The sequence below is a fragment of the Loxodonta africana genome, chromosome 22 (assembly GCF_030014295.1).
Source record: "Loxodonta africana isolate mLoxAfr1 chromosome 22, mLoxAfr1.hap2, whole genome shotgun sequence".
Taxonomy (NCBI): Eukaryota; Metazoa; Chordata; class Mammalia; order Proboscidea; family Elephantidae; genus Loxodonta; species Loxodonta africana.
Genome location: NC_087363.1, coordinates 25293365 through 25318248, shown reverse-complemented (window position 1 = coordinate 25318248; position 24884 = coordinate 25293365). Strand labels below are relative to the sequence as shown.

The 24884-nt window shown below is 44.9% G+C and overlaps 1 protein-coding gene across 1 annotated transcript; it reads right to left on the bottom strand.

Moving 5' to 3' along the window:
• Positions 1-309: 309 nt before the first annotated feature.
• ELP6 (elongator acetyltransferase complex subunit 6) lies at positions 310-17029 on the bottom strand. Its single transcript, XM_003409686.4, has 7 exons — positions 16848-17029; positions 13867-13945; positions 11493-11563; positions 9088-9206; positions 7663-7864; positions 5188-5334; positions 310-4034 (listed from the first exon to the last, which is right to left on the bottom strand). The coding sequence occupies exons 1-7, from the start codon at positions 16899-16901 to the stop codon at positions 3906-3908; spliced, it is 801 nt and encodes a 266-aa protein (XP_003409734.1). The 5' UTR covers positions 16902-17029; the 3' UTR covers positions 310-3905.
• Positions 17030-24884: the final 7855 nt, after the last annotated feature.

Below are 24884 nucleotides of genomic sequence, written 5' to 3'. Positions count from 1 at the left end.
TTACTAGGTTTTAAGGTTCAGGCCCATAGTCTCGTGGGACAACTAGGTCAATTGGCATAATATAACTCATTATGTTCTACATCCTAGTTTGGTGAGTAGCATCTGGGGTCTTGAAAGCAATCAACAGCCATGGAAGCAGCAGTCAAGAAATCAAAAGACGCATTGCATTGGGTAAATCTGCTGCAAAGGACCACTTTAAAGTGTTGAAAAGCAAAGATGTCACCTTGAAGACTAAGGTGTGCCTGACCCAAGGCATGGTACTTTCAATCGCATCATATCCATGTGAAAGCTGGACAATGAATAAGGAAGACCAAAGAATTGATGCTTTGGTGAAGAACATTGAATATACCACGGACTGCAAAGAGAACGAATAAATCTGTCTTAGAAGAAGTACAACCAGAATGTTCCTTAGAAGCAAGGATGGCCAGACTGCGTCTTACATACTTCGGACGTGTTGTGAGGAGGGATCAGTCCCTGCAGAAGGACATCACACTTGGCAAAGTACAGCATCAGCAGAAAAGAGGAAGACCCTCAAAGAGGTGGACTGACGCAGTGGCTACAACAACGAGCTCAACCATAACAACGACTGTAAGGATGGCGCAGGACTGGGCAGTGTTTCGTTCTGTTGTGCATAGGGTCACTATGAGTTGGAACCGACTTGACGGCACCTAACAACAAACAGTGCTGCAATGAACATGGGTGTGCACGTATCTGTTCGTGTAAAGGCTCTTACTTCTCTAGGATATATTCCAAGGAGTGGGATTGCTGGATCGTATGGTAGTTCTATTTCTAGCTTTTCAAGGAAGTGCCGAATCAATTTCCAAAGTGGTTTACCATTTTACATTCCCACCAGCAGTGTATAAGTGTTCCAGTTGCTCTGCAACCTCTCCAACACTTCTTGTTTTGTGTTTTTTGGATTAATGCCAGCCTTGTTGGAATGAGATGGAATCTCATTATAGTTTTGATTTGCATTTCTTTAATGGCTAATGATCGTGAACATTTCCTCTTATATCTGCTACCTGAATGTCTTCTTTCATGAAGTGCCTGTTCGTATCTTTTGCCCATTTTTTAATTGGGTTATTTGTCTTTTTGTAGTTGGGCTTTTGTAGTATCATGTAGATTTTAGAGATCAGACGCTGATCGGAAATGTCATAGCTAAAAACTTTTTCCCAGTCTGTAGGTAATCTTTTTACTCTTTTGGTGGTCTCTGGATGAGCATAGATGTTTGATTTTTTGGAGCTCCCAGTTATCTAGTTTTTCTTCTGCATTGTTAGTAATGTTTTGTATACTATTTATGCTATGTATTAGGACTCCTAACATTCTCCTTATTTTTTCTTCCATGACCTTTATCATTTTAAATTTTATATTTAGGTCTTTGATTCATTTTGAGTTCATTTTTGTGTGGTGGGGCCTCCCACTTTGTTCTTCTTTTTCAGTAATGCTTTATTTACCCAGGGCCTCTTCCCCTTCCATATGAAGTTGGTGATTTGTTTCTCCATCTCATTAAAAAATGTCGTTGGCATTTTGATCAGAATTGCATTAAATCTATAGATGGCTTTTAGTAGAATAGATGTTTTTACAATGTTAACTCTTCCTATCCACGAGCAAGCTATGTTCTTCCACTTACGTAGGTCTCTGTTGGTTTCTTGCATAAGTGTTTTATAATTTTCTTTGTATAAGTCTTGAAGATAAAATATTTTTTAAAAATCAAAATGCAGCAAAATATGAACAAAGACACTGATAAATTTTACTTCGTAGATTTCAACTGGTAAGTGGTCAAGGGTAAGGAAGAGATTCTGTTCACATGGGAAAATACAGACAGGAAATCGCATCCTAGCCATTTAAAAAAAATATTCATTTTCACACAATTGTGCACAACTATTAAACTCATTCAAAATAAACTAAAGCATAAGTTGGTGGAGGAAAACCTATAAATCAGTGATAGCTGGCTCCATCATCCTGAAGAACAGCCTGATAATGTGTGAGGGCCAGTCCACATTTTAACTGAGAAATTCCAGTTTGGAGAGCAGAGTCTAAAATTTCCTCACTCCTCACTTTTCATGGGCCTCTTTCCCACTTTATTCATAGTGCTTACCATGGTCTGATGTTCCTTGCATTTTACTTCTCAATTTTGTCAGTTGTCAGTCTCCCCCACTAGAACATCAGCTCCACAAGGGCCGATCCTTTTGTCACTGCCATACGCGCAGTGCCAGGAACAGCTTGCCATGTAGAAAAAAAAAACCAAACCCATTGCCATCGAGTGGATTCTGACTCATGGGACAGAGCAGAACTGCCCCATAGGATTTCCAAGGAGCTCCTGGTGGAGTCGAACTGCCAACCTCCTGGTTAGCAGCCAAACTCTTAACTACTATGCCACCAGGCTTTCCTGCCATGTAAAAGGGACTCAGTACTTGCTGCATTGATGAACAATTAATGAATGTTGTAAGGAAACAAGCACTTGTCCCTACCCTCAAACAGGTATATTATATTTCTAAGAGCATAATTTGTAACCGTGAAAACTGGAACCTACATGCCCAGAAAACTAAACAAATTAGAGTATATTGATACCAAAAAATACTATGTACTATTAAACATGAAAAAGTTCACTGAAAACATTTATAAATTAAGTAAAAAAACATAATCACAGCATTCATAGTTAAAAAATGTTTTGTGTTTTGCCCATTCAGAACTGAAGAACATATGAAGCTCTTATAAATACTGAAGTATTAATTTAAAAAGTCATTTGACTAATTATTAATCTCTCTTAAGTTGCTTACACTCATAATTTTCAAATATTCTATAAACTCAAAATATTCAGGTCTGCCAATTTTGAGAAAAATAGCAGCTATTATTTCCACGAGATGACCAACACAAAACTTAGCTCGAGGGCTGGACTGTGATAAATAGTTCCTTTTACAAAGACTAAAAATGTACAAAAGTTCAAGTTAAACGACATATGAAAACTCCTTAGTACACTGCAAAGTAAAGCATTGTTACTTCTTTTTATTTAGTTTTTAAGTCAAATTCATTGCGACATAATTTACATACAATAAAGTACACCTGTATTTTGACTGAGCGGCTGAGTGGGACGGTGGCTACCTACAGGATGCCAGGCAAGGGCTCACCTCCTGTGGTCTTCACAGGAGGAGGCGGCACTGGCTCCTCACCCGGGCCCATGCTGCCTGGCATCAAGAACATTCCCGACCCCTTACCAAGGCCGTGCACACCTGTGCCCTCCATGGGGCCTTATATGACCAAGATGGTACAAGGACTCATCAAGTACATGGGCAAGGCTAGGAGAAACATGAGGACCTAAAGCTGTGAATTAGCCTCCAGTTTCCACGACTGCCAGTCAGCGAGTGTGGACTTTTGAGCCAGGCCCCGTTCATTACCTACAACCTACTCCACAGCCTTGAACATACTTCCAAACCTCTCTAAGCCTGTTTCCTCACTGGACGCAATGGGGAAATACCCACGCAGGATGAAGGTGAAAATTAAGTGAGACAACCTGCATAAAGTCATGACGCAGGAGCTCACTTTTTGCCCGTCATGATTATCCAGGCTGCTACCTGGACGGCATACTCATAACCACTCTGGCTCTGAAAGGCACTTTAACCAAAAACAGACATTTGGGGCATATTTATATTGGAAGTTTCACTGGGGCTCAGCACCTAGCCTCCCTCTCTGCACAAGCAGGGTGGCAGGTGCCTCATTGTGTTTTCTGAACAAGGTCCAGGGAAGCAAAGGTACACCATCATGGCACCATGCAACCACGGTGGGGGGTCCCAGTGGAGCTGCTAGTGACTACGTATGAAGACGTAAATATCCATTTCTGCTAGGCTGCTTTACCTTTCATTAAAAAAAAAAAAACAGTCCAAGGTAGCTCTCACTGTCCCTAAATTAGGTCACAGAACAGCAGGAGACATTCCTCTGGCAAAAAAGGACACGTTCTTGTCTTGTATCTTGTACTGGTACGTGAGGATCTGCTCCCGCTGGGCTGTGGTCCGCAGCGCTCTCCTCCACAGGATCGTCAGCTACAGAGAAAGGGAGAAGAATAATGAAATAGGAGCAGCCGCCCCAAGTATATGCTCCCTTGGCAACCCTCCCCTGCGTCCTCCATGACCGTCAACTGAGGCTTCAATGACAGCCACGCTCAGATGTGCCATGAAGTAATGGAACTGGCTTCTGAAACAAAGCTTATTGCCAGCCAACTAAAAATAAAGGTTTCCCCCTCCACTACAGTAGTGATATTTGCTCATTACAGGAAATGTGAAAGAGGAAGAAAAGTAAAAGGAAGAAAAAAAAATCACCCAGAGAAAAACCCCTTAAAGCATTTTTATGTATTTCCCTTTGGTCTTTCATCTGTGCGGTTCTGCTGAGGAAGCCTAGACATTTATTTTGATGATGCTTCCACTGACTAAAATGCTTTGGGGACTGGCTTCAGAGACAGGTCACGAGGTGCCCAGCAGGACCATTTCCTCACACCGCACCCACAGGCACTACCAACGCGGCATTTCTGGGCTCGCTCATTTTCCTCCATCTAGCAGACCTGCTTCAGAACGAGTCGGGGCCACAGCTCCCGTCCGCGCTTACTGGGTCGAGAACAGCCAACGTGAACTCAACCTGGCAGTTGTGAGGCAGGCTTTGGGATGATTCTGAAGAGAACCACCAAAGGGACAGAACCACAGCAGCCCCTCAGAGACGCCGAGTTCTCGCTTGCTCTTAGGGAAGGACTCTCGGCTTCTGCCTGAGCACTCTGAACACTCTGGGCAGAGGCAGCAGTGCGGTGGCAGCAACCCACTCCGAGTGTGGCCTCCCCAAGTCTCTATTTTAAAAAGAACAGTGTTTACCCGACCACACAGAGCTTGCTGCAGCACCGCAGAGGAAGTCGGCTGCTATCTGACAGCGCGGCCCCACTCTGGAAGCTGTCTCCTCCTCAGGAGGTCTCCACTTTGGCTGCAAACAGGGACACCACAGAAAACCTTCACTAGTCCAGGTGGTTGAGCACCATTTGGAGCAGGTCTCTGATGTCCACTCACACAATTTCCAAGGTTTCCTCTCCACCTGAAGGAACGCCCCAACCAGGTAGCCCTTTGGCCCTGACACTCCCCCACGTGCAGACTCATGGGCACTGAGTCAAGCGGCTGTTGCCCAGCAAGCCCCTGGTCCCAGCCCCTGCACACCTACCTGTCCATGCACATCCCGGCAGAAGCCAGTGGCCAGGCCCTCAGCCCGCAGGATCAGGTGACTCTGGTGACTGAGGCCATTCAACAGGACGTCATTCTCCTCATCCTCAGTGTCTACGCTGTCATGAACAAGGGCTACCATGTTTCCCTGCATCAGAAACACAAGATGGAAACCTGCTCCTGACTGAAGGGACACTGAGGGGCAGGGAGCACTGGGCTCTCAATCCCTCCACTCCCCTGCATGTCCTTTCACAGGTCACCCTCCTGCTGCTCCTGCTGCTGCAACCATCCCCTTTGTGGGAAGGATCCCACCTGGGCTCCAGGACCCTAATTCTAGTCACCTACTGCACAGCTTCCCCCACACATTCAACCTGTGCTTCCAGCTCAATTCACCTAAACCTGCAGGCTTCACCCTGGGGTTTTCAACATTAGCTCTCTCTCTCTCCTGAATTCCTTAATGTTATTAAAAGTGCTGCCATTCCTAAGCACCTACTGTGTGCCAGACCCTGCAGTGGGGATTAGAGGCAAGAGACCAGGCCCTAGAGGCAGACAGGTACTTATAACACAGTATGACAATGTCAGGAGGAAAGGAAGCATGGATGCTGGAAGAGCACAAAGAAGAAGTACCTTGTCCAGCCCAGAGAAGGGCCTCAGAGGTGGGAACACCTAAGCTGAGTTTTGAAGGGCAAGTAGGAGTTAGCCGAGCAGAAACGGAGGGACAGCTCAAACCTGCTAAAAGGGGACGACTTTAATGACAAGACCTTTCAAAGGACTACTGTTCAGGTGTTAAAAAGAATGAAGCAGATCCACATGTACTGTTTTCAGGCGGCGGACGCCACAGCATGCTGTATATCATTAAATGCAAAACAGAAGTAGCAAACAGTGTAGAAGGTAGGTTACCAGTAACGAGAGGGAAAAGGCAGGGAGATGAATATATCAAATACAAACAAATATGTTCGCAACTGCAGACAATCTGGAAGGACAAACCCTGGAGGAGGGAGACAATTACTTTTGGCTAAGTATCCTTTTTTTTTATTGTTATTATTTATTTTGGGTTTTTTGAGAATATATACAGCAAAACACATGCCAATTCAACCATTTCTACATGGACAATTCAGTGACGCTGATTATATTCTTTGAGTTGTGAGCCGTTCTCACCCTCCTTTTCTGCGTTGTTCCTCCCCTATTAAAATAAATTCACTGCCCCCTAAGGTATGTGTCTGGTCTTTCCAGTTGCTATTGTCACTTTGATTCCATATGGATAGTTTCTAAAAGATCACGATGCTCAAGACAGACATTTTTTACTAGATAGGCTAAACTATTGTTTGGTTTTAAGAAGACTCCAGGGGACATTTTTAAGTTTTAAAGATTATTTCAGAGCAACAGTTTCAGGGGTTCATCTAGCCCCCATAGCACCAGAAAGTCTAGCGTACACAACAATTTAAAATTCTGTTCTACATCTTCCCCCTTTTGATGAGGATTCTTTTATAGAATTAAAGTACCCTTTATACTGTTTCTTTCTTTCTTGATATTCTTCTAAAAACTATGCCTAAGTTTTACTTTTTTAACTAAAAGCAAAGAAATGGTTTTATGAAAACAGGGTGGTAGCAGGCCATAGAGCAAGCTGAGCCATAGGAGGTGACTTTGACTACTTCACTCTCATCCCATGCCCCATCATCAATTGTGCCCTCCAACCCCCTTGTGTTTCCTCCTCCTTCCATTCTTCCCACATTACCCTGGACCTGCCCTGAGAGCCTCAGAAGGCCCCCTAAACACAGCTCCCAGGCAGGGCTTTGCACCAATGTGCATTCCTAGATACACCCATTCCTGGCTGGCTCACTGACCATGCCTCTCCCACTGCTCTGTGCTGCTGGCCTGACCACACCATGCCATGCCTGCAGCTTCCTACCAGCTGCACCACCACACACCAAAGAGTGGTCACCAGGGACCAGGCACTGTGCCGGCATTACAAGCTTCACCTCATGTAATTCTTGTAGTCAGGCTCCTATGAAGCAGGCACCACCCCCATTCCTAGTTTACTTGTTGGTCTGCTACTACTGTTTATATCTCTATCATGGCAAAATCTATATTTTTGCCTCAATTTGGTAATAAAGGTTATATCTTATCCTTGTGTCGCACCTCACAATCTTTAAAGACATCTACACCCCTTGTGTCAGCAGATCCTCACAAGACACTAAGTCAATAAAGCTTTCCCCACATCACAAGGCAAGTGTGGCAGAGCTGGGGCGGCAGCAGCTCCACATATGACCAGTCCCACTGACAACAGTGCTGGTCATCCCTTTCATTGTGAGGGCTTTAATTCTGAGGGGAGAACAAAAAATTCCTGTGCCTGTCAGTGTAAAGCAAAAACCCCGGACAGATTAACAAAAAAGATCACAGCAAACAAGTAAGATCTGGACCAGTCTGGGCTCTGAGCAGCTACAGGCGGGAGCATGGGGAGCGGGGCCAATGGTACCTTTAGTTCCCAGCACACGGTGGCTCTGCAGTAGTGGACAAAGTCCAGCACGGCCACCACTCCCACGCCCAGGCTCAGCAGTACACTGAGATCGTCCACCAGCAGCACTGGGTATCTCCACGCAGCCTCTCCACTGTCCACTGGCTTCAGGGCCTCCCGCACAAACTCATACAATGGCTGCAGAGTCTCGGCATTGGCCTCCCTGGAGACACAGGGCAAAAGTCACCAGAGAGTTCACTCTCTCTGCAAATGTTTATCTGGGACCAAGTAGCACCACAGGAAATGGCAGGGGACGGGACCGGGGAACAGAGAGCTACATCACAGCCATTAGCACCAAGGGGTTCACAATCTGATTGGCAAGAAAAGCATGGATGCATTCATGAATATGCTTTACTCCAAATCAAGTATTTACTGACGACTACTAGGTATAAATCACTGTGCTAGAAACAGGGCACACAAAACTTAACAGCCCCTGGGACCCTTAAGGGGAACCATACAACCTCTCAACCCAAGAGCTAAGGGCACTTAGAAGATTAATTTGGATTGGGCAGGCAGGAGAATCCTCCCCAGGTCATTCTTGGGTATAAAAAGTCAAATGGCAATGCACATGCAGTGGTCTATAGGCTGCTTATACACTTAACACATTCAATCTGCTTCTCACACAGGCTGGCCCAGCTACCTCCATCTTCTCCAATGACTGCCCCCAGAAATCCTTTCCCAGCAATGGGTGGAGGCTCAAAAAGCACAAGGCGCAGGACAGCTGTCCTACTGCCATATGGTAGCTATCTCAATGACTCAACTCTGCCGTTGTAGCACAAAAGCAGCCAGAGACAATATGTGTTCCAATAAAATGTTATTTAAAAAATAGGTGCCTGGCCCATGAGCCATAGTTAGCTAACCTGTTTCAAATCAAGAATGGAGCAGACGTGCTAGGGCTCTGCAGCCAGGGTTGGAAGAAAACAGCAAAGCATACTGTTCTGCCCTTCTCCCAGCAAATAACACTTTCTATAGCTTTTCAAAGGAGCTCTGATGGCACAATGGTTAAGCCCTTGGCTGCTAACCAAAGGTTGGCAATTCAAACCCACTCAGCCACTTTGAGAGAGAGAAAAGACCTGGTGATCTGCTCCCATATGGATTATAGCCCAGGAAATTCTATGTGGCAGTTCTACTCTGTCACATGGGGTCGCTATGAGTCGGGATCAACTCACCAGCACATAACAACAACATAGCTCTGTGGATAGCGGTATACCCTCTGCCCCGTGGTAAGAGTCAAGGGCTTCCTGACTAATAGTGCTGCAATGTCACAAGTATCTGACTTCAGAATTTAGCTCTGCCCTCCCATGCCATGAGGGGAGGATTCACATAGCAAACCTTGTCTAGTCCCACCAGGTGTGCACCTCTGGGCTGGGCTATAGGCTGACTGACCTGAGAAACTGCAGGGGGTGTGGCTCTTCCTGGGCCCGGAAGAAGACATCCACTGAGGACTTGAGACCCTCGAGGAACACAAGCTGCCCGCGCTCCCGAGCAGTGGTCAGACTGACACCCTGAACACAGCAAAGAGGAGAATGAGTTACTGAGCCCTGTAGGGGAGCTCATCAGAGGTTAGACTCCAGCTCACAAGAAGGCACAGGACACATCCAAACCCTGCAAATGAGCACCATCCACACTAAGCACAGGGCCCACGGCTTCCTTCCCCTGCGAGCTCCCAACCCACAGCCCCACGCCGTTTTCAGATATGCATTTACATTTAATTGTTATGCTGAAAAAAAAAAAAAAACAGCTTCCATTCTTTTGTTTATATATTTGTTTTTATGATTACCCAATAATGGTTTTTAATTTATAATAGTGATATAAAGTTTCCTTTTAAATGCATGTATTTACAAAATTAAGCGTATTTAAAAACAAAAATTAATAACAAAAAGATAGTAGGAGAATGACCAAAGTCTGGAAAATGCTGGTGCAGGAAAAAAGGCCGGGCTTGTGGCTTGGCATTTCACAAACCCTCTGCACTTGATTTCCCATCAGTGACACAGGACCTCAGGGTTGTTCTGAGGTTTTAAATAACATAACTCATTGAACACACTCGCCGGACTGCCTGGCATACAGTAAGGAAGCATCATGGCCTAAGTTCTCCTTCTCTTTCCCTTGCACTGAAGACGTGCTCCCAGAGTGAGGGTAATATGAGCTCAGGGGTCGGCAGACCTTCTCCACAGAGGGCCAGGCAGTGACTATTTTAGGGTTTGCAGGCTATGCAGTCTCTGCTGCAACTATTCAACTCTGCCGTTGACAGCAAGCAAGCAGCCGTCGGCAATTTGAAACAAGTGAGTATAGTTGTGCTCCCCTAAAACTTTATTTACAAATAACAGGGGAGGCAGACTGGAGTTCACCAACCCCTGCTCCACCAGGACTTCTCAAATACGGTTCTTCATGAACCTCCCAAGTAAGAATTTCCTGAGACACATGATTAAAAGGCAGATGCCTCCATCCCACTCCAGATCTAGAGAACCAGAACTTTCGGGATCAGGGTCCAGAATCTGCATTTCAGTAAACAATCAGGGATTGTGACGCATTCTAAATTTGCACCCCACTGCTCTATCTGTGCAGAAACACGCAACATGGAACTGTTTAAACTCCCTATATCCCTGAACCAGGTCTCAATTGCTCATTCACACACCAAACCCTCAACGTCCCCTACCATCCAATACCATTCACTCTGCCCTTGGCAGAGAGAAAGACTCCTGATCCTCGCCTTTGCTCTTGGTCGTTACCATTCCACATCTACAAGCGCTACAATATTCCAAGAGTACAGAAGCTCACGCTCCAGGACTTCACATGCCAAGTCCTGCACGTGTCATTCCTGCCGTGTTGATGATGATTCACAGGTAATTTAAAAATAGTCGCCCACAAAAAGCACACAGCTTTCTCTCCCACAAACACACAGATGCCAGGGCCATGCAGACATGCTTCAGAGGCCTGGAATGTAACATCTCCTCTTGGCATGACTACTCTCCCTCAGCTCATGCCCTGACCTCTAACACAGGAACTTCTCTGCACGGGATGGGAAAGAAAGAGTCTATCCTTCTCTCATCCCTCATTTGTTTCTTGCCATCACAGGAGAGGCAGTAATTTGGTCCAGCAATAAGATTAAAATTTTAGAGTTACTGCTGATGAGTTGTCTGGCTCTCTCCCTCTCTGAAGCTGGCCTGTTCATTAACAAACAAACAAAAAAAGGCCATCTCCCTTCAGCTCCCATTCTCAGACAGTAAGTTCACCTGGTCACAGGTCATGGGTAATGGCCCAGGCTAGGTGAGGAGCCTCACCAGTGTCTTGGCCATTTTATTCTTACCTGCCTGCATCTGAGGAAGTGAGGAGCAGGACGAGATTGCACTGCTACTAAGTGACAAAAGCACCTCTCCCCACATTTAGGTCTCGAGCTTTAAACTTGGAGAGAGTTGATGAGAGGCACCCGATTTGGTGGCAGATGAAGCCATGATCTCCAACCCAGAAGGACCAAGACTAAAGCCCACTCTAACTTCAATTCCCTCGGCTCCTAGGTTTACTCCTTAACTGGTCTAGAACCAGTAGAGAAAGGTTTGATAAATTATCACCCACAAACAACACATCTGGTTCTAAAAACTCTAAATTAATAAAACATGCAGAGAAGCTGCTTTAGGCCTTCAGATAAAGGCCCAAGGAATCCAGGATTTCCTTAGTCCCTGCTTTGACCAGTTCTCTACAACCAGAACAGGAAAGCCCAGCCTTAGACTGTGCTCACACATTCAGGGCACACTCACTCAGGGACCCCACCTCAAAAGGTCCAACATACGTACCAGCTTCTGTCCCACGATATTGTAGTGACTGAAGGACTGGATGAGGGCCACAAAGCAGACTTTACAATTAGCTAGAAAACAAAATAAATTTACTTTTAATAAAGTCCCTGCTTACAATGAATCTCTACACTTTGTACCTCTGGAAACTAAAGCACTCAGGCAGATCTAGAAACCCAGAGGCCTTGCGATCTGGCATACCCAATTTGATTCTAAGATGTACTTTCTTTTATGCTGAAGTTATACCTTATTGCACTGATTCTGAGATGTGTTTCTTCTGTTAGATGTACTACTGTCGTTAGTTGCCATCAAGTCAGCCTCTGACTCATGGCAACCCCATGCACAGTGTAACGACACGCTGCCCAGTCCTGCACCATCCCCATGATCATTCGCAGGTCAGACCACTGTGATCCATAGGGTTTTCAATGGCTGATTTTCAGAAGTAGATCGCCAGGCCTTAGGTGTACTACTGGATACCTTCGTACATCTAGTAGTACATCTGAGGTATCTACTGGTACATCTAAGGCCTGGCAATCTACTTCTGAAAATCAGCCATTGGAAACCCTATGGGTCACAACAGTCCCATCTGCTATTAGATACCTTACCCCACACATTGGTCAGTTTGTCGTACTGTGGCGGCTGATGTGTTGCTGTGATCCTGGAAGCTATGCCACTGGTATTTCAAATGCCAGCAGGGTCACCCATGGTGGGCAGAGCTTCCAGACTAAGACAGACTAGGAAGAAAGACCTGGCGGCCTACTTCTCAAAAAGCTGGCCAATGAAAACCTTAAATGTTTTATTCTGTTATAAATAAATGGTGTCTTTGTTTTAATTATCTTCTCCAATTGTTTGCTGTTGCTATACAAGAACGCAATTGATTTTTTAACTGATTTTATGGCCAAGAGGATATAAGTGAAACACAAAGAAGCTCCAGCTGCCTTACTGAACTTAATTCTAATAATGTATCTGTAGATCCTCTTCATCTTCCTATGTTGACAATTACATCATCTGAACATCATTTTCAAAGCTGTCTGTAAATTATTATGACTAAGAGTGCCAAAAGTCCACCTTGTATCCTGGCCTGGCACACTACGTGCTCAAGGAGAAGCAACTGATAAGTAAGCTTATTTTTCCTTCATAATAAAAACTATCTTTATTGATAACATATACACAGTGATACAAGTGAATTCCGAAACATTATCTGTTGTAATCCTTTTGAAAAATTTAGTTTTTGCTGTTATTGAGAAGATACGTAACAAAACATACACCAATTCAACAGTTTCTACGTGTACAATTCAGTGATTACACTCTTCAAGTTGTGCGACCATTCTAACTTTGCTTTCCAGAGTTGTTCCTCTCTCATTAGCATAAACTTATTGCCTCCTGAGTTTCCCATCTACTCTTTTGAGTTGCTGTTGTCAATTTGATCCCAAACAGATAATTCTTAAAAGAGCACAATGCTCAAGGCAGACATTCTTTACTAATTAAGCTAAACTATTATTTGGTTGGAAACCCTGGTGGCGTAGTGGTTAAGTGCTACGGCTGCTAACCAAAAGGCTGGCAGTTCGAATCCGCCAAGTGCTCCTTGGAAACTCTATGGGGCAGTTCTACTCTCTTATAGGGTCGCTATGTGTTGGAATCGACTCAACAGCAGTGGGTTAGTTTTTGTTATTTGGTTAAAGAAGACTTCATGGGAGTTTTTTGGTTTTAGGTTTAAAGATTGTTGTTGTTACATGCCTTCGAGTCAATTCGGACTCATAGCAACCCTATGTAACAGAGTAGAACTGCCCCATAGAGTTTACGAGGCTGTAATCTTTGCAAGAGCAGATTGCCAGGTCTTTCTCCTCCAGAGCCACTGGGTGGGTTTGAACTGCCAACCTTTGGGTTAGCAGCTGAGTACTTAAACACCCGTTAAACACCTGGGTCCATTTAAAGATTATCTGAGCTTATTTTTTCATCTGGTTGTTTTCTTCTTCTAATCTATTCCCATACGTATATTGTGGTGGTCATACTAAGACACATCCATTGCCAAGTGCCAAGTGATCAACAAAGAGAATTCCCAGAGATCTCAAGATACGTAAGGCCTGATGAGCAACCAAATCAGGAGGAGCTTTCAGCAGGAACTCAGTGAGGCAGTACCCGCACACTGCATAGAGAACGTGGAGGTAGGATGTGGACACAGTGAACACACACCACTCTGGCATGGTAGGGGGAGAGACCAAGACGGTCCAGCAACCTGTTGCCTAATAAAATAGCCCTTGAGCAAGCCAAACACCAAAGCCCTGGCTAGTAAATGCTCTTTTTTTGCTTCCTTAAACTTTTTTTATGCCCTCCCCCCTTTCAGTTTCTCTTTCTAAAGCATCAATGAGTCCCATACCTTTGAGGTAGAAGGAAAGAAAGTGGTGCACGAGGAAACTGCCATCTGTCTTGGCATCACAGAGTAGAGTCAGCTTCCCCTAAAAGTTAAGAGAAACACAAAAAGGTGAATTAGGCTCTTAGGAAAGAGGGAAGCTGAGCGTGGAAATCTAGTCAACTGTGTCTACCCGTAAGTTTTTACACCTGGAGATTATATTTTTTAATCATATCCATGGTAAGTTTAAGGAGCTCTAGTGGCACAGTGGTTAAGTGCTCAGCTACTAACCAAAAGGCTGGCAGTTTGAACCCACTAGACACTCAGTGGAAGAAAGACGTGGCAGTCTGCTTCCATAAAGATTACAGCCTAGGAAACCCCATGGGATGGCCATGAGTTGTAATTAACTCAGTGGCAATGGGTATGCTAAGTTTACCAAAAAAAGAGTAAGTCAAAATTACGGAAAAACCAATGACTAAAGTGATCGGTATTAAACCACTCATAATGGACAACCATATCTCAGCCTCCACTTTTCCACAGCAAAACAGAGAATAAAATCCCTTCTCCTGGGTTTTTTACTGGTTAGTTAGCAGATAAGAACTACTTTAGGTGAAGAGAAGGACAATACTCAATACACGGAAGGGCAGCTCAACTGGACTGGACCAAAAGCAAAGAAGTTCCCGGGATAAACCTAATGCTACAAAGGCCAGCGGAGCAAGGGCGGGGGTTTGGGGACTATGGTTTAAAGGGACTTCTAAGTCAATTGGCAAAATAATTCTATTATGAAAACATTCTGCATTCCACTGTGAAATGTGGCATCTGGGGTCTTAAATGCTAACAAGCAGCCATCTAAGATGCATCAATTGGTCTCAACCCACCTGGATCAAAGGAGAATGATGAACACCAAGGTCACACAATAACTATGAGCCCAAGAGACAGAAAGGGCCACATGAACCAGAGACTTACATCATCCTGAGACCAAAAGAACTAGTTGGTGCCCGGCCACAACCGATGACTGCCCTGACAGGGAGCACAACAGAGAACCCCTGAGGGAGCAGGAGAACAGTGGGAGGCAGACCCCAAATTCTCATAAAAAGACAAGACTTAATGGTCTGACTGAGACTAGAGGAATCCCGGCGGTCATGGTCCCCAAACCTTCTGTTGGCCCAGGACAGGAACCATTCCCGAAGACAACTCATCAGACATGGAAGGGACTGGACAATGGGTTGGAGAGAGATGCTGATGAAGAGTGAGCTACTTGTATCAGGTGGACACTTGAGACTGTGTTGGCATCTCCTGTCTGGAGGGGGGATGGGGGGGTAGAGAGGGTTGGAAGCTGGCAAAATTGTCACGAAAGGAGAGACTGGAAGGGCTGACTCATTAGGGGGAGAGTAAGTGGGAGTATGGAGTAAGATGTATATAAACTTATATGTGACAGACTGACTTGATTTGTAAACGTTCACTTGAAGCTCAATAAAAATTAAAAAAAAAATCCCTTCTCTTCCTCACTTGTCACCTTAGTAACTAACTCAGGGACCAGTCTTGGAAAGAATTAGAACCTGAAAAAGGATGCTTTTACCATCAAGTTTCAATGAAAACTACAAGCTGCCAGGATTGGCAGGGACCTTCGAAAAGGTCATCTGATTCAACTTCCACCCTATTTCTACTTTTGACTCCAATTCTATCCTTTGGGATGGGGGAGAGGGTAGGAAGCAATGGCTGTTGACAGAGACCTCTAGCAACAAAGTTCTCCTCCCACTGGTGCTGGACACTGCTTCAGGCACAGAGGACTGGTCTTTTAGAACCCTGGGAAAAACTCTCTCTGCCGTGCCTGGCTGTCCGCTCCAGCCACCTCTAGTCCCCTGTCAGTGAACTGCATGGAAGGCCAGGATCAAGAGGTATCACTTGCCACATCTGTGCTGTGTGACTTCAGACAGGTGCTTTCATTTCTCTGGGCTTCAGCTTTTTCACTTATAAAACATGAAAGACCACATTATTAGATCTTGAGGGTTCTCCCCAGCGCTGTCATTTAACGGTGTAAGCCTCCTGCCCATTTCAATCCTCCTTTCCCTCACTCTAGCCCTGGGCTGAGTACTTCGAAGGTGTCTGGAGTAACTGGCAAGATAATCAGAGTTGTCTCGAGTCTTGGATTACAAGAGAACTGCTGGGCAACTAAAATCCACAAGGATCTACTTGAAGGTACAATTTACCATGCACTTTAGAGTCATGAAAAGGCTTTACACACATGGTATTGTGGGCAGCCTGGAGGAGCTTACCATTTCATTACGAAGACAAGGTTATGAAATAATCCACGTATGTTCTCGGAGAGATAATCCCTGGCCTAAATGTTAAAGATTTCTATTAGATTCTCTGCCATGTACAAACAGGAACAGGGAACTATATGAAAATGAAATGAGATGCTCCAGAACGCGCGAAGGAGTGCAGGGAAAACAGTGACAACGCTGTAGTGCCAACGGTGGACTGCTGCAACCCAATACGAGCAGCTTTAAGCAGCACCATTAGACAGACAAGAGGAGCAGCGTTCCTTGCCACCTGCCGAGCACTCCCGGCAGAGAGGAAGACTCAGGGCGGTTAAGAAGCTGGTCCCAGGTGGAGGGCAGAGGATCTCCTAGCGAGCCGGTTCCCCCAATCTCCTCTGGACGCCGTCACCTCCCCCAGGGAACTCCTCTCCCTGTTCTGTGAGCGCGCACAGAGGTTCTCGGTACATGTTCGTGGAACACAAGCCAATTCAGCTGTCGGACATTCAGACATAACTTCCTCGTGGCTTTTAAAGGCGCTTTGAGAATACAGGTCAGGAAGCCCACCTTCCGCAGTCTCCTGCTCAAGCCCCGGGACGGCTCTCTCCGGACTACAACTCCCAGGCACCCCCGTGCCCACAGGCGTCGCGCCTTTCTACGGTACCGTATGCGCCGCGGCGCCGCGTCCGGGGACGCAGCCTTACGGCTTACCCCTGGGCCTGTTCCCTTCTCGACCGTGCGACATATTACCTGCTCCGCCCTGTCAGGGGTGGTGTTCAAAAGGTTATTGAGCTCCGGGAACATTCCGAGCTCCGGGGGCAGGCGCCTAGACAAGCAGCTGGGGTGGGAGGAGACGACAGAGACTGGAAAGCGGTACACACGTGCACACCAAATTCTTGCGGAAGGAATGCGCACGCGCAACTCCACTTCTGGGCGCCGGAGTCAGCCGATTAGTCAGGGGCCTTGCCCTGGGCCGCTGCCGGCGCACGCGCGATGACGTGCACGGCGTCACGGTGATTCGGCCGGCCGCGGCGGAGCCCTGCGGACAGCAGCGACAGCCCTGCGGACAGCAGCGACAGCCCTGGCTCCTCTCTCTGCTGGCCCGCGTAGGTAGCACCGACTCCTGGCATTGCTCCCCCACGGCTTTACGCCACCTGGTACCTCGACCTTCGTTTGGCCTCGCTCACTCTTCTGGTCCCGGGCTTCCTGGCAGTGCAGTCCCTCCCTCCACACTTGCCTGTCGATCGCCTGCTGTGTTTTCGGCACTGTGTTAGGCGTTTGGGTCACACTGGGGAGGGCGATGGGGCGAAGATCCTGCCCTCGCGGAAAGCAAGAAACAAATGTCATAAACACGGAATTACATATTTAGAAGAGATAAGTTTTATGAAGAAAAGCAAAGCAGAGTAAGGGAGTCACCATGGGGGAGGGGAGGTTTCCAATTAAAGAGGTTGTCAGTTTTTTACGGGTTAGGGCTCACTAAGAGGATGTAATTAGAACACGCCCAGCACTCCCTTCCTCAGGGCCTTTGCACTGGCTGATCCCTCTTCCTGAAATGCTCTTCTCCCAGACAACCGGCCAATGAAATCCCCACGTCCGTCAGATGGGGAGCCCTGGACAAATATGTGGCAGGCTGCTTCCATAAAGAAAGCCTATGGGGCAGTTCTCCTCTGTCCTATATGGTCACTATAAGTCAGAATGAACTGGACAGCAATGGTTTTTTTGTGTTCCCAATCAGCCTCAGATCACCAGGGACAAACCAGTAATTTGACAAAATTAAGTTTATGACTCAGCGCACACCAATGTAGTCCTGGAGTCTGTCACCAACGGAAAAGGATTCGTTATAAGGATTTAGGGGAAGGGTGGAGTTCAGCTGAAACCTAAATGCAAGTCTTTTGATAGGCACAAAGGAAAGCGCAGCTGTGTATAAAGGGTCAGGAAATCGGACCCATGGTCCTGTTCCCTTGGAAACTGCAAGATTAAGATAGGTGAGGAATGTTATGTCCAGAATCACTTATCAGAAGCTCTACACCTGGGCTAGAAATAGAGGTTGCTTCTCTGTTTCCTTATTTAAATCTCCATACTAGAGAGTAGGAGGGCAGGGGGTTTTGTCTGCCTTATTTCGCTGATCTACTCCTCAGTGCATAGAACAGGATCAGGCACATAGCAGGTGCTCAGTATATAATTTCAAAGGAATGAATGTATGTGTGTATTTTTCTGCAACCTGATTTCTTTGCTCGATATTACGTTTGTGAGAATCCTTCATGTGGATATCTGTAAATGAGAATTATTCGTTTTCGCTGTTGTATTTCATTTACTATCCATTCTTCTGTCAGACATTTGCTTTGCCTCCAGATTTTGTCTTTTTGTGAACAATGCTTTCATGAATATTCTTGTATATAAAACCTAGTGTGCATGCGTAAGACCATCTCTAGAGAATAAAACCTGGAACGAAAAAGCTTCACATCTTCAACTACGTCATAATGCCAAATTGTTCTCCAAAGTGGTTGTACCATTTTACAAAAGCCCCCGTGGATGTACGCATCAACAGTGTATAGGAATTCCAGGTCCTTGCCAACGGTTGGTATGATCAGTCTTTTAAAAATTAGCCATTCAAATAGGTGTGTCATGGTATTGCACTGTAACTTTAATTTACATTTCCCTAGGAACGAATAACGTTGAGCATCATTTCATGTGTTTGTCATCTAAATATCTTCTTTGATGAAGTGTCTGCTCAAACATTTTGTCCATTTTTAAAATTGGATTGTTTGTTTTATTATTATTGAGCTTTGAGAGTTCTTCGTGTATTCTCAATACAAGTCCTTTATCAGATACATGCTTTGCAAAGATTTTCTCCCAGTCTGTGACTTGTCCTTTCATTCTCATAAAGTGTCTTTTGAAGAATGAGTTTTAAATTTTTGATGAGTCCAATTTAGCACTTTGATCTTTTATGGATTGTGCTTTTGGTGTTGTTTCTAAGAAGATGTTGCCAAGCACAAGGTAGCAAAGATTTTCTCTTACGTTTTTTCTGGACATTTTATACTTTTAGGTTTTACATTTAGGTTTATGGTCCATTTTTAGTTAATTTTTGTATAAAATGCAAGGCACAGATCCAAGTTCTTTTTCTTTTTGCCTATGGATAGCCAATTGTTTAGCACTATTTGCTGGAAAGACTTTTTTTTTTCTCTACTGCACTGCCTTTGGACCTTTGTAAAAAATTGGTTGTCTGTGTATGAGTGGAAACCCTGGTGGTATAGTGGTTAAGAGTTCAGCTGCTAACCGAAAGGTCTGTGGTTCAAATCCACCAGGTGCTCCTTGGAAACCGTATGGGGTAGAACTCTGCCCTATAGGGTGGCTATGAGTTGCAGTCAACTCAAAGGCGTTGGTTTTGAGTGTGTTCATTTCTGAACTCTGTTCTGGTCCGTTGGTCTGTTTGTCTGTCTTTATACCATGCTGTTTTGATTAACGTTGCTTCACAGCAAATTCTTGAAATCAAGTAGTGCTAACCTTCCAGCTGTTCTCCCTCTTCCCCCAAGTTGTCTTGGCTATTCTAGGTCCTTTGCATTTGCATATGAATTTTTAATAGCCTTTATTTTTTAAAGCAATTATAGGATTACAGAAAAATTGTTCAGAAAGTACAGAGAGTTTCCATTTCCCCCTGCATATATAGGTCATTTAGGTCAAGTCGATTGATAGTTTTATCCAAGTCTGTTTCATCCCTCCTGCTCTTCCTACCTGTTATTTCGATTATTAAGCGAGGGGTATTTAAATCTTTGACTCTAATTATGGATTTGTCTATTTCACCTTGTAGTTCTATCAGTTTTTCCTCCACGTATTTTGAAACTTTGTTATTAGGGGCTTACACATTTAGGATTATTATGTCCTTTTGATTTTTTTTTTTTTTATTAATTGACTTCTTATCACTATGAAATGATATCTTTATTCCCGGTAATATTCTTCTCTGAAATCTACTTTGTCTGATATTAATGGAGCTATGCCAGCTTTCTTTTGTCAGTATGGCATATTATTTCCGTCCTTTTACTTGCAACTTTTTTGTGTCTTTATATTTAAAGTACATGTCTTGTATACAGTATACAGTTGGGTCTTGGTTTTTTATCCAACCTGACAATCTTTGCCTTTTCATCGGGATATTTAGACCATTTAATTTGATTGTTGATGCGGTTAGGTTTGAGTCTATCATTTTGTTCCCTCACTGCAAAATTTGTTTTCTATATTTCCCATCTGTTCTTCATTCCCCTTTTCCTTTTTATCTCTTTTGTTGGCTTATTAGCTGTATTAGCTGTAACTCTTTGTTTTGTTATTTAAGTGGTTGCTTTCGGGTTTATAGTATTCATCTTTAACTTATCAGAGTAAGAATCTTACAAAGGTATACTTCCATTTCTCCCCTCCCAGACTTTATGTTTATTGTCACACATTTTGCTTTTAGCTGTTATAAACCATAACACATTGCTACTATTTGTTTTTAAAGAGTCAGTTATCATTTAAAAACTTGTAAGTAATTAAAAAAAAAAAACCATATATACTTACCCATGTGGTTATCATTTCCAGGGCTCTTTATTTCTTTGCCTAGATTCAGATTTTCACCTAGTGCCTGAAGGACTTCTAACATTTCTTGTAGGGTGGTTATGAATTCTTTCAGCTTTTGTGTATCTGAAAACATCTTTAATTTTCCTTTGTTTTTGAAAGATGTTTTTGCTAGATGTAGAATTTTCCATAGTCAGTTTTTTCCCCCTTTCAGTACTTTAAAGGTATTATCTACTGTTTTCTCACATATGTTGTTTCTGAAAAGAATCTAATATTCTTATTTTTGTTCCTCTGTATTTAATGTGTTTTTTCTCTAACTGCTTTTAAGATTTTATATGTATCACTGGTTTTGAGCAATTTGATTATGATGTACACCTTGATGTAGTTTTCCTCATTTTTCTTGTGCTTTGAGTTCATTGAGCTTCCTGGATCTGTGGGCTTATACTTTTCATCATGTTTGGTAAATTTCTTGCCATTATTTCTCCAAATGTTTTTATGTTCCTCTACCCCTTTGGGATCTCTTACTCATTTATTAGGATGCTTGAGTTTTCCCACAGCTCATTGATGTTATCATTTGTGTGTGTGTATGTGTGCATTTCCATTTTTGATAGATTCTATAGCTGTTCCTTCAGGTTCACTAATTCTTTTTCTGCACTGTATAATTCACCATTCATTCCATCTGGTATATTTTTCATCTGTGGAAGTTTGATTTGAGCCTTTTTAATAATCTTCCATGTCTCTACTTAACTTTTTGAACATGTGGAATAGACTTAAATAACTGTTTCAATGTTCTTTTCTGTCAATTCTGACATCTGGTAAGTTCTAGGAAACCCTGGTGGCGTAGTGGTTAAGTGCTATGGCTGCTAACCAAGAGGTCAGCAGTTCGAATCTGCCAGGCTCTCCTTGGAAACTCTATGGGGCAGTTCTGCTCTGTCCTATAGGGTCGCTATGAGTTGGAATCAACTCGATGGCAGTGGGTTTGGGTTTTTTTTGGTTTGGTCAGTTCTGGGTTGATTTCCATCATTTATTCTGCTCTTTATAAGTTGTGTTTTCCTGGCTCTTGGCATGCCTAGGAGTCTTTCACTGCATGCCAGACATTGTAAATTTTTCCCTGTTGGGTACTAAATAGTTTTGTATTCCCATAAATCTTCTTGAGCTATTTTCTAGGAGGCAGTCAGGTTACTCAGAAACAGGTTGATCTTTTCAGGTCTTGTTTGTATGATTTGTTAGTGAGCCTGGAGTGGTTCTTGGTCTGGGGCTAATTAATCCCTGTTGCGGAGCCAAGACCTTCCTGAGTGCTTTCATCAGCACCCCCTGAATTATAAGTTTTTCCCGGATGGCTGCTCAGACACTGTCCCAGCCCTGTGTGAGTGCTGGGCACACTTCCTCTTTTCGGTGCTCCTTTCCATGGCCTTGGGTAGTTGCCTCAGATGCTGAGTACTTGAGAGTGACCCCCTGCAGACCTCCAGGGTTCCCTCTCTGGGCAACTCTTCTGTCTGGCACTCTGTCCTATGAGTGCTAGCTGCTTGGTCTCCCTGGATGCTCAGTTTTGTCTCTTCAACTCAGGAAGTATGCCAGCTTCCATCTTAGTTCCTATTGCAGGGGGCTGAAAGTCTGCAAACTGTGCCACTGGCTGGCACTCTCACAAGGCTGTAAACTTGGATAATCTTCTGGCTCATGGCATTTGTTTCCCATCTTTCACTGATCACTGTCCTTTGGTACCTGATGTCCAGTGTCTTAAAAATCGTTATTTCATGTATTTTCTTTTTTCTGGGTGGGGAGTTGTTTCAAGCAAGAGGGTAAACCTAGTCCTAGTTATCCCACCTTGGCTGTAAATGGGAGCCCGTGGATTATGTGGGTTTTTTTTTTTTTAAAGAGACTCCCTCCTCAAAAAAAACTATATAAGCTTCAGGCCACAAAATACCTGGACTGTCCCCTAGTCATAGTTTATAGACATGTTGAACAGACACTTGCAGCTTTGGAAATTCAAACTCAGAATAATTTAATGCAGAAAATTAGGTGGAAAAGTGTTGGAAGGGCTAGAGGAACAAAAGGGAGAAAGGGATTTTATACAGCAATTAGGAAGCTGATAACACCCCTGGGCTGGAATGTTCTCCTCTATGTTGCAGGGGCTGGATGCCTGCGAACTACATTTTCTAGACTGCCTTGCCAGATGGCGTCTAGTTAGCCTATGCCAGGGAGACGCTGGCAGTAGACTGCAAGGTGGGAGGAAGCCATTTTTTCTGCGTCTGGTGTCCTGGCAGCTCCTCTGGCTGCATTAGCATCAGTGGTGGGTGACTGTGGGCTGCATCAGGCAGTGGCAGTTTCAGCAACAGCAGGAGTGCAGGCTCCTGGGTCCCAACAGCAGCAGAGACAGCAGCAATGCACCCAGTGGACTGTGGTTCCCATCGTCCCCTTTTTGTCCATGGTCTCCTCACAGCCTCACTCCAACTCCATTTTGATCTACAGGCCTTCAGTGTCACCATTTTCTTTCCATTAGTTGGGCTTTCCCTGCTCTATTCCGTGTCCTCCTTAGTGGGAACCCATGATCATACCCTTGAACTCGGAGCTCTGTGGTGAGCACCCTCAGTGTCATCATCCTGTTGGCCTCCTGGAAACAGCACCTACACTATAGATCCCAGACCTGGATGCATCCGTCAGCTCTGTTTCTCTTCTGTATGCTGGTGACCATCACTGCTAAAGAAAGACATCATATGGCCCTGCAATTTCATAATTTCCAGCCTCAGTTCTTTCACCTGGTTTTTGTTAGCTCCTCAGTGGCTGCTCCAGATCCCACCCTCTTCTCTCTACCCCAGTCCCTCCCAGGAGATGACCTCACCTCCCATTTCACCACAGACACAGGGCCTGGTGTTCTGTGATTGTCCTCACTGTCCAGCCCCAGCCCTGTTCCAAATACTGCTGCATCGACACCGTATTTCTCCCTTGCTTTTCTGTCTTTAAGTTATCTTCAAGTGCTGTCCACATTTATCTATGAAAAGACGGACTTATAGACTCAAGTTGAAGGTGAACCCACAGAACCAATAGACTCCTGGCAGGAGAAAATACAAGGGGATAGAAGGAAGTTGAAAGGAAGGAATGAGATGGGAAGGGAGTCTAAGGGAAAGGAAGGGAAGGGACCAAAACCAAACCGTTGCTGTTGAGTCAGTTCCGACTCACAGTGACCCTGAAGGACAGAGTAGAACTGCTCCATAGGGTTTCCAAGGAGTGCCTGGTGGATTTGAACTGCTGACCTTTGTGGTTAGCGTCTGTAGCTCTTAAGCAGTACACCACCAGGGTTTAAAAAAAAAAAAAAATTTTTTTTTTTTTTTGTTTTGTTTAAGGGAAGGGAAAAAAAAAATACTGGAAGCAGGTTTGTGTAATTTCCTGCATGTCCACTGGAGGGCGGCAGACACTGGCTAAAGCTGTAGGTTAACCCCAAGTCCAGTGTTCGTTAAAACACTTGTATTTGCAAGCATTTGGGCAGGATCTTGCACACTGATGGTTCACAGAGGTCAAAATCTGCTGCGCACCTAGCAGTCTTTCCTCCCCATTGCCCCGCCCTAGCTCACCCTTAAAAAAAAAAAAAAACTTGTTGCCATCCAGTTGATTCCAACTCAAAGTGACCCTTTAGGACTGAGAGATCTGCCCCACAGAGTTTGCAGGGAGTGGCTGGTGGATTCGAACTGCCAACCTTTTGGTTAGCAGCCAAGCCCTTAACCACTGCACCACCAGGGTTGCATGCTCACCCTTAGGTCCCCATTCTAGGAGTCAGCAGTGGACTCCTCATGAGCCCTTCTGCTCCAGGGTCTTCCTCCCTCAGAAATGTCCCCTCTGGCCTCCTGCCCCGCCCTCCTCAGAGCAAAGGCCAGAGTCCTCACCCTGGCATCATAGGCCCTACAGGACCTGCCCCACTGCTTCTCTGAACTTACCTCCTGCTGCCTGCTTGCTGCTTGCTCCAGCCCCACCAACCTCCTCTTGCTGTCCTCTAGGCATCAGACACAATCCCACCCTGGGTCTTGGTGCTTCTGTTCCCTTTGCCTGGAAGGTTCTTCCCCCAGATGTCTGCAGGGCCTCCTTGAGCTCTTTCAAGGCTCTGCTCCATGAGTTCTTCCCTGAACAAGGCCCATGTGGTAGACACGGAACCACACCAACCAGATTCCCGTTGGAGACAGACTTGCTGCCGGGTGCTAGGCCACCAGACAGCCTGCAGCTCTCAGCAAAGTGGGGGAAGGGGCAGATGATAAT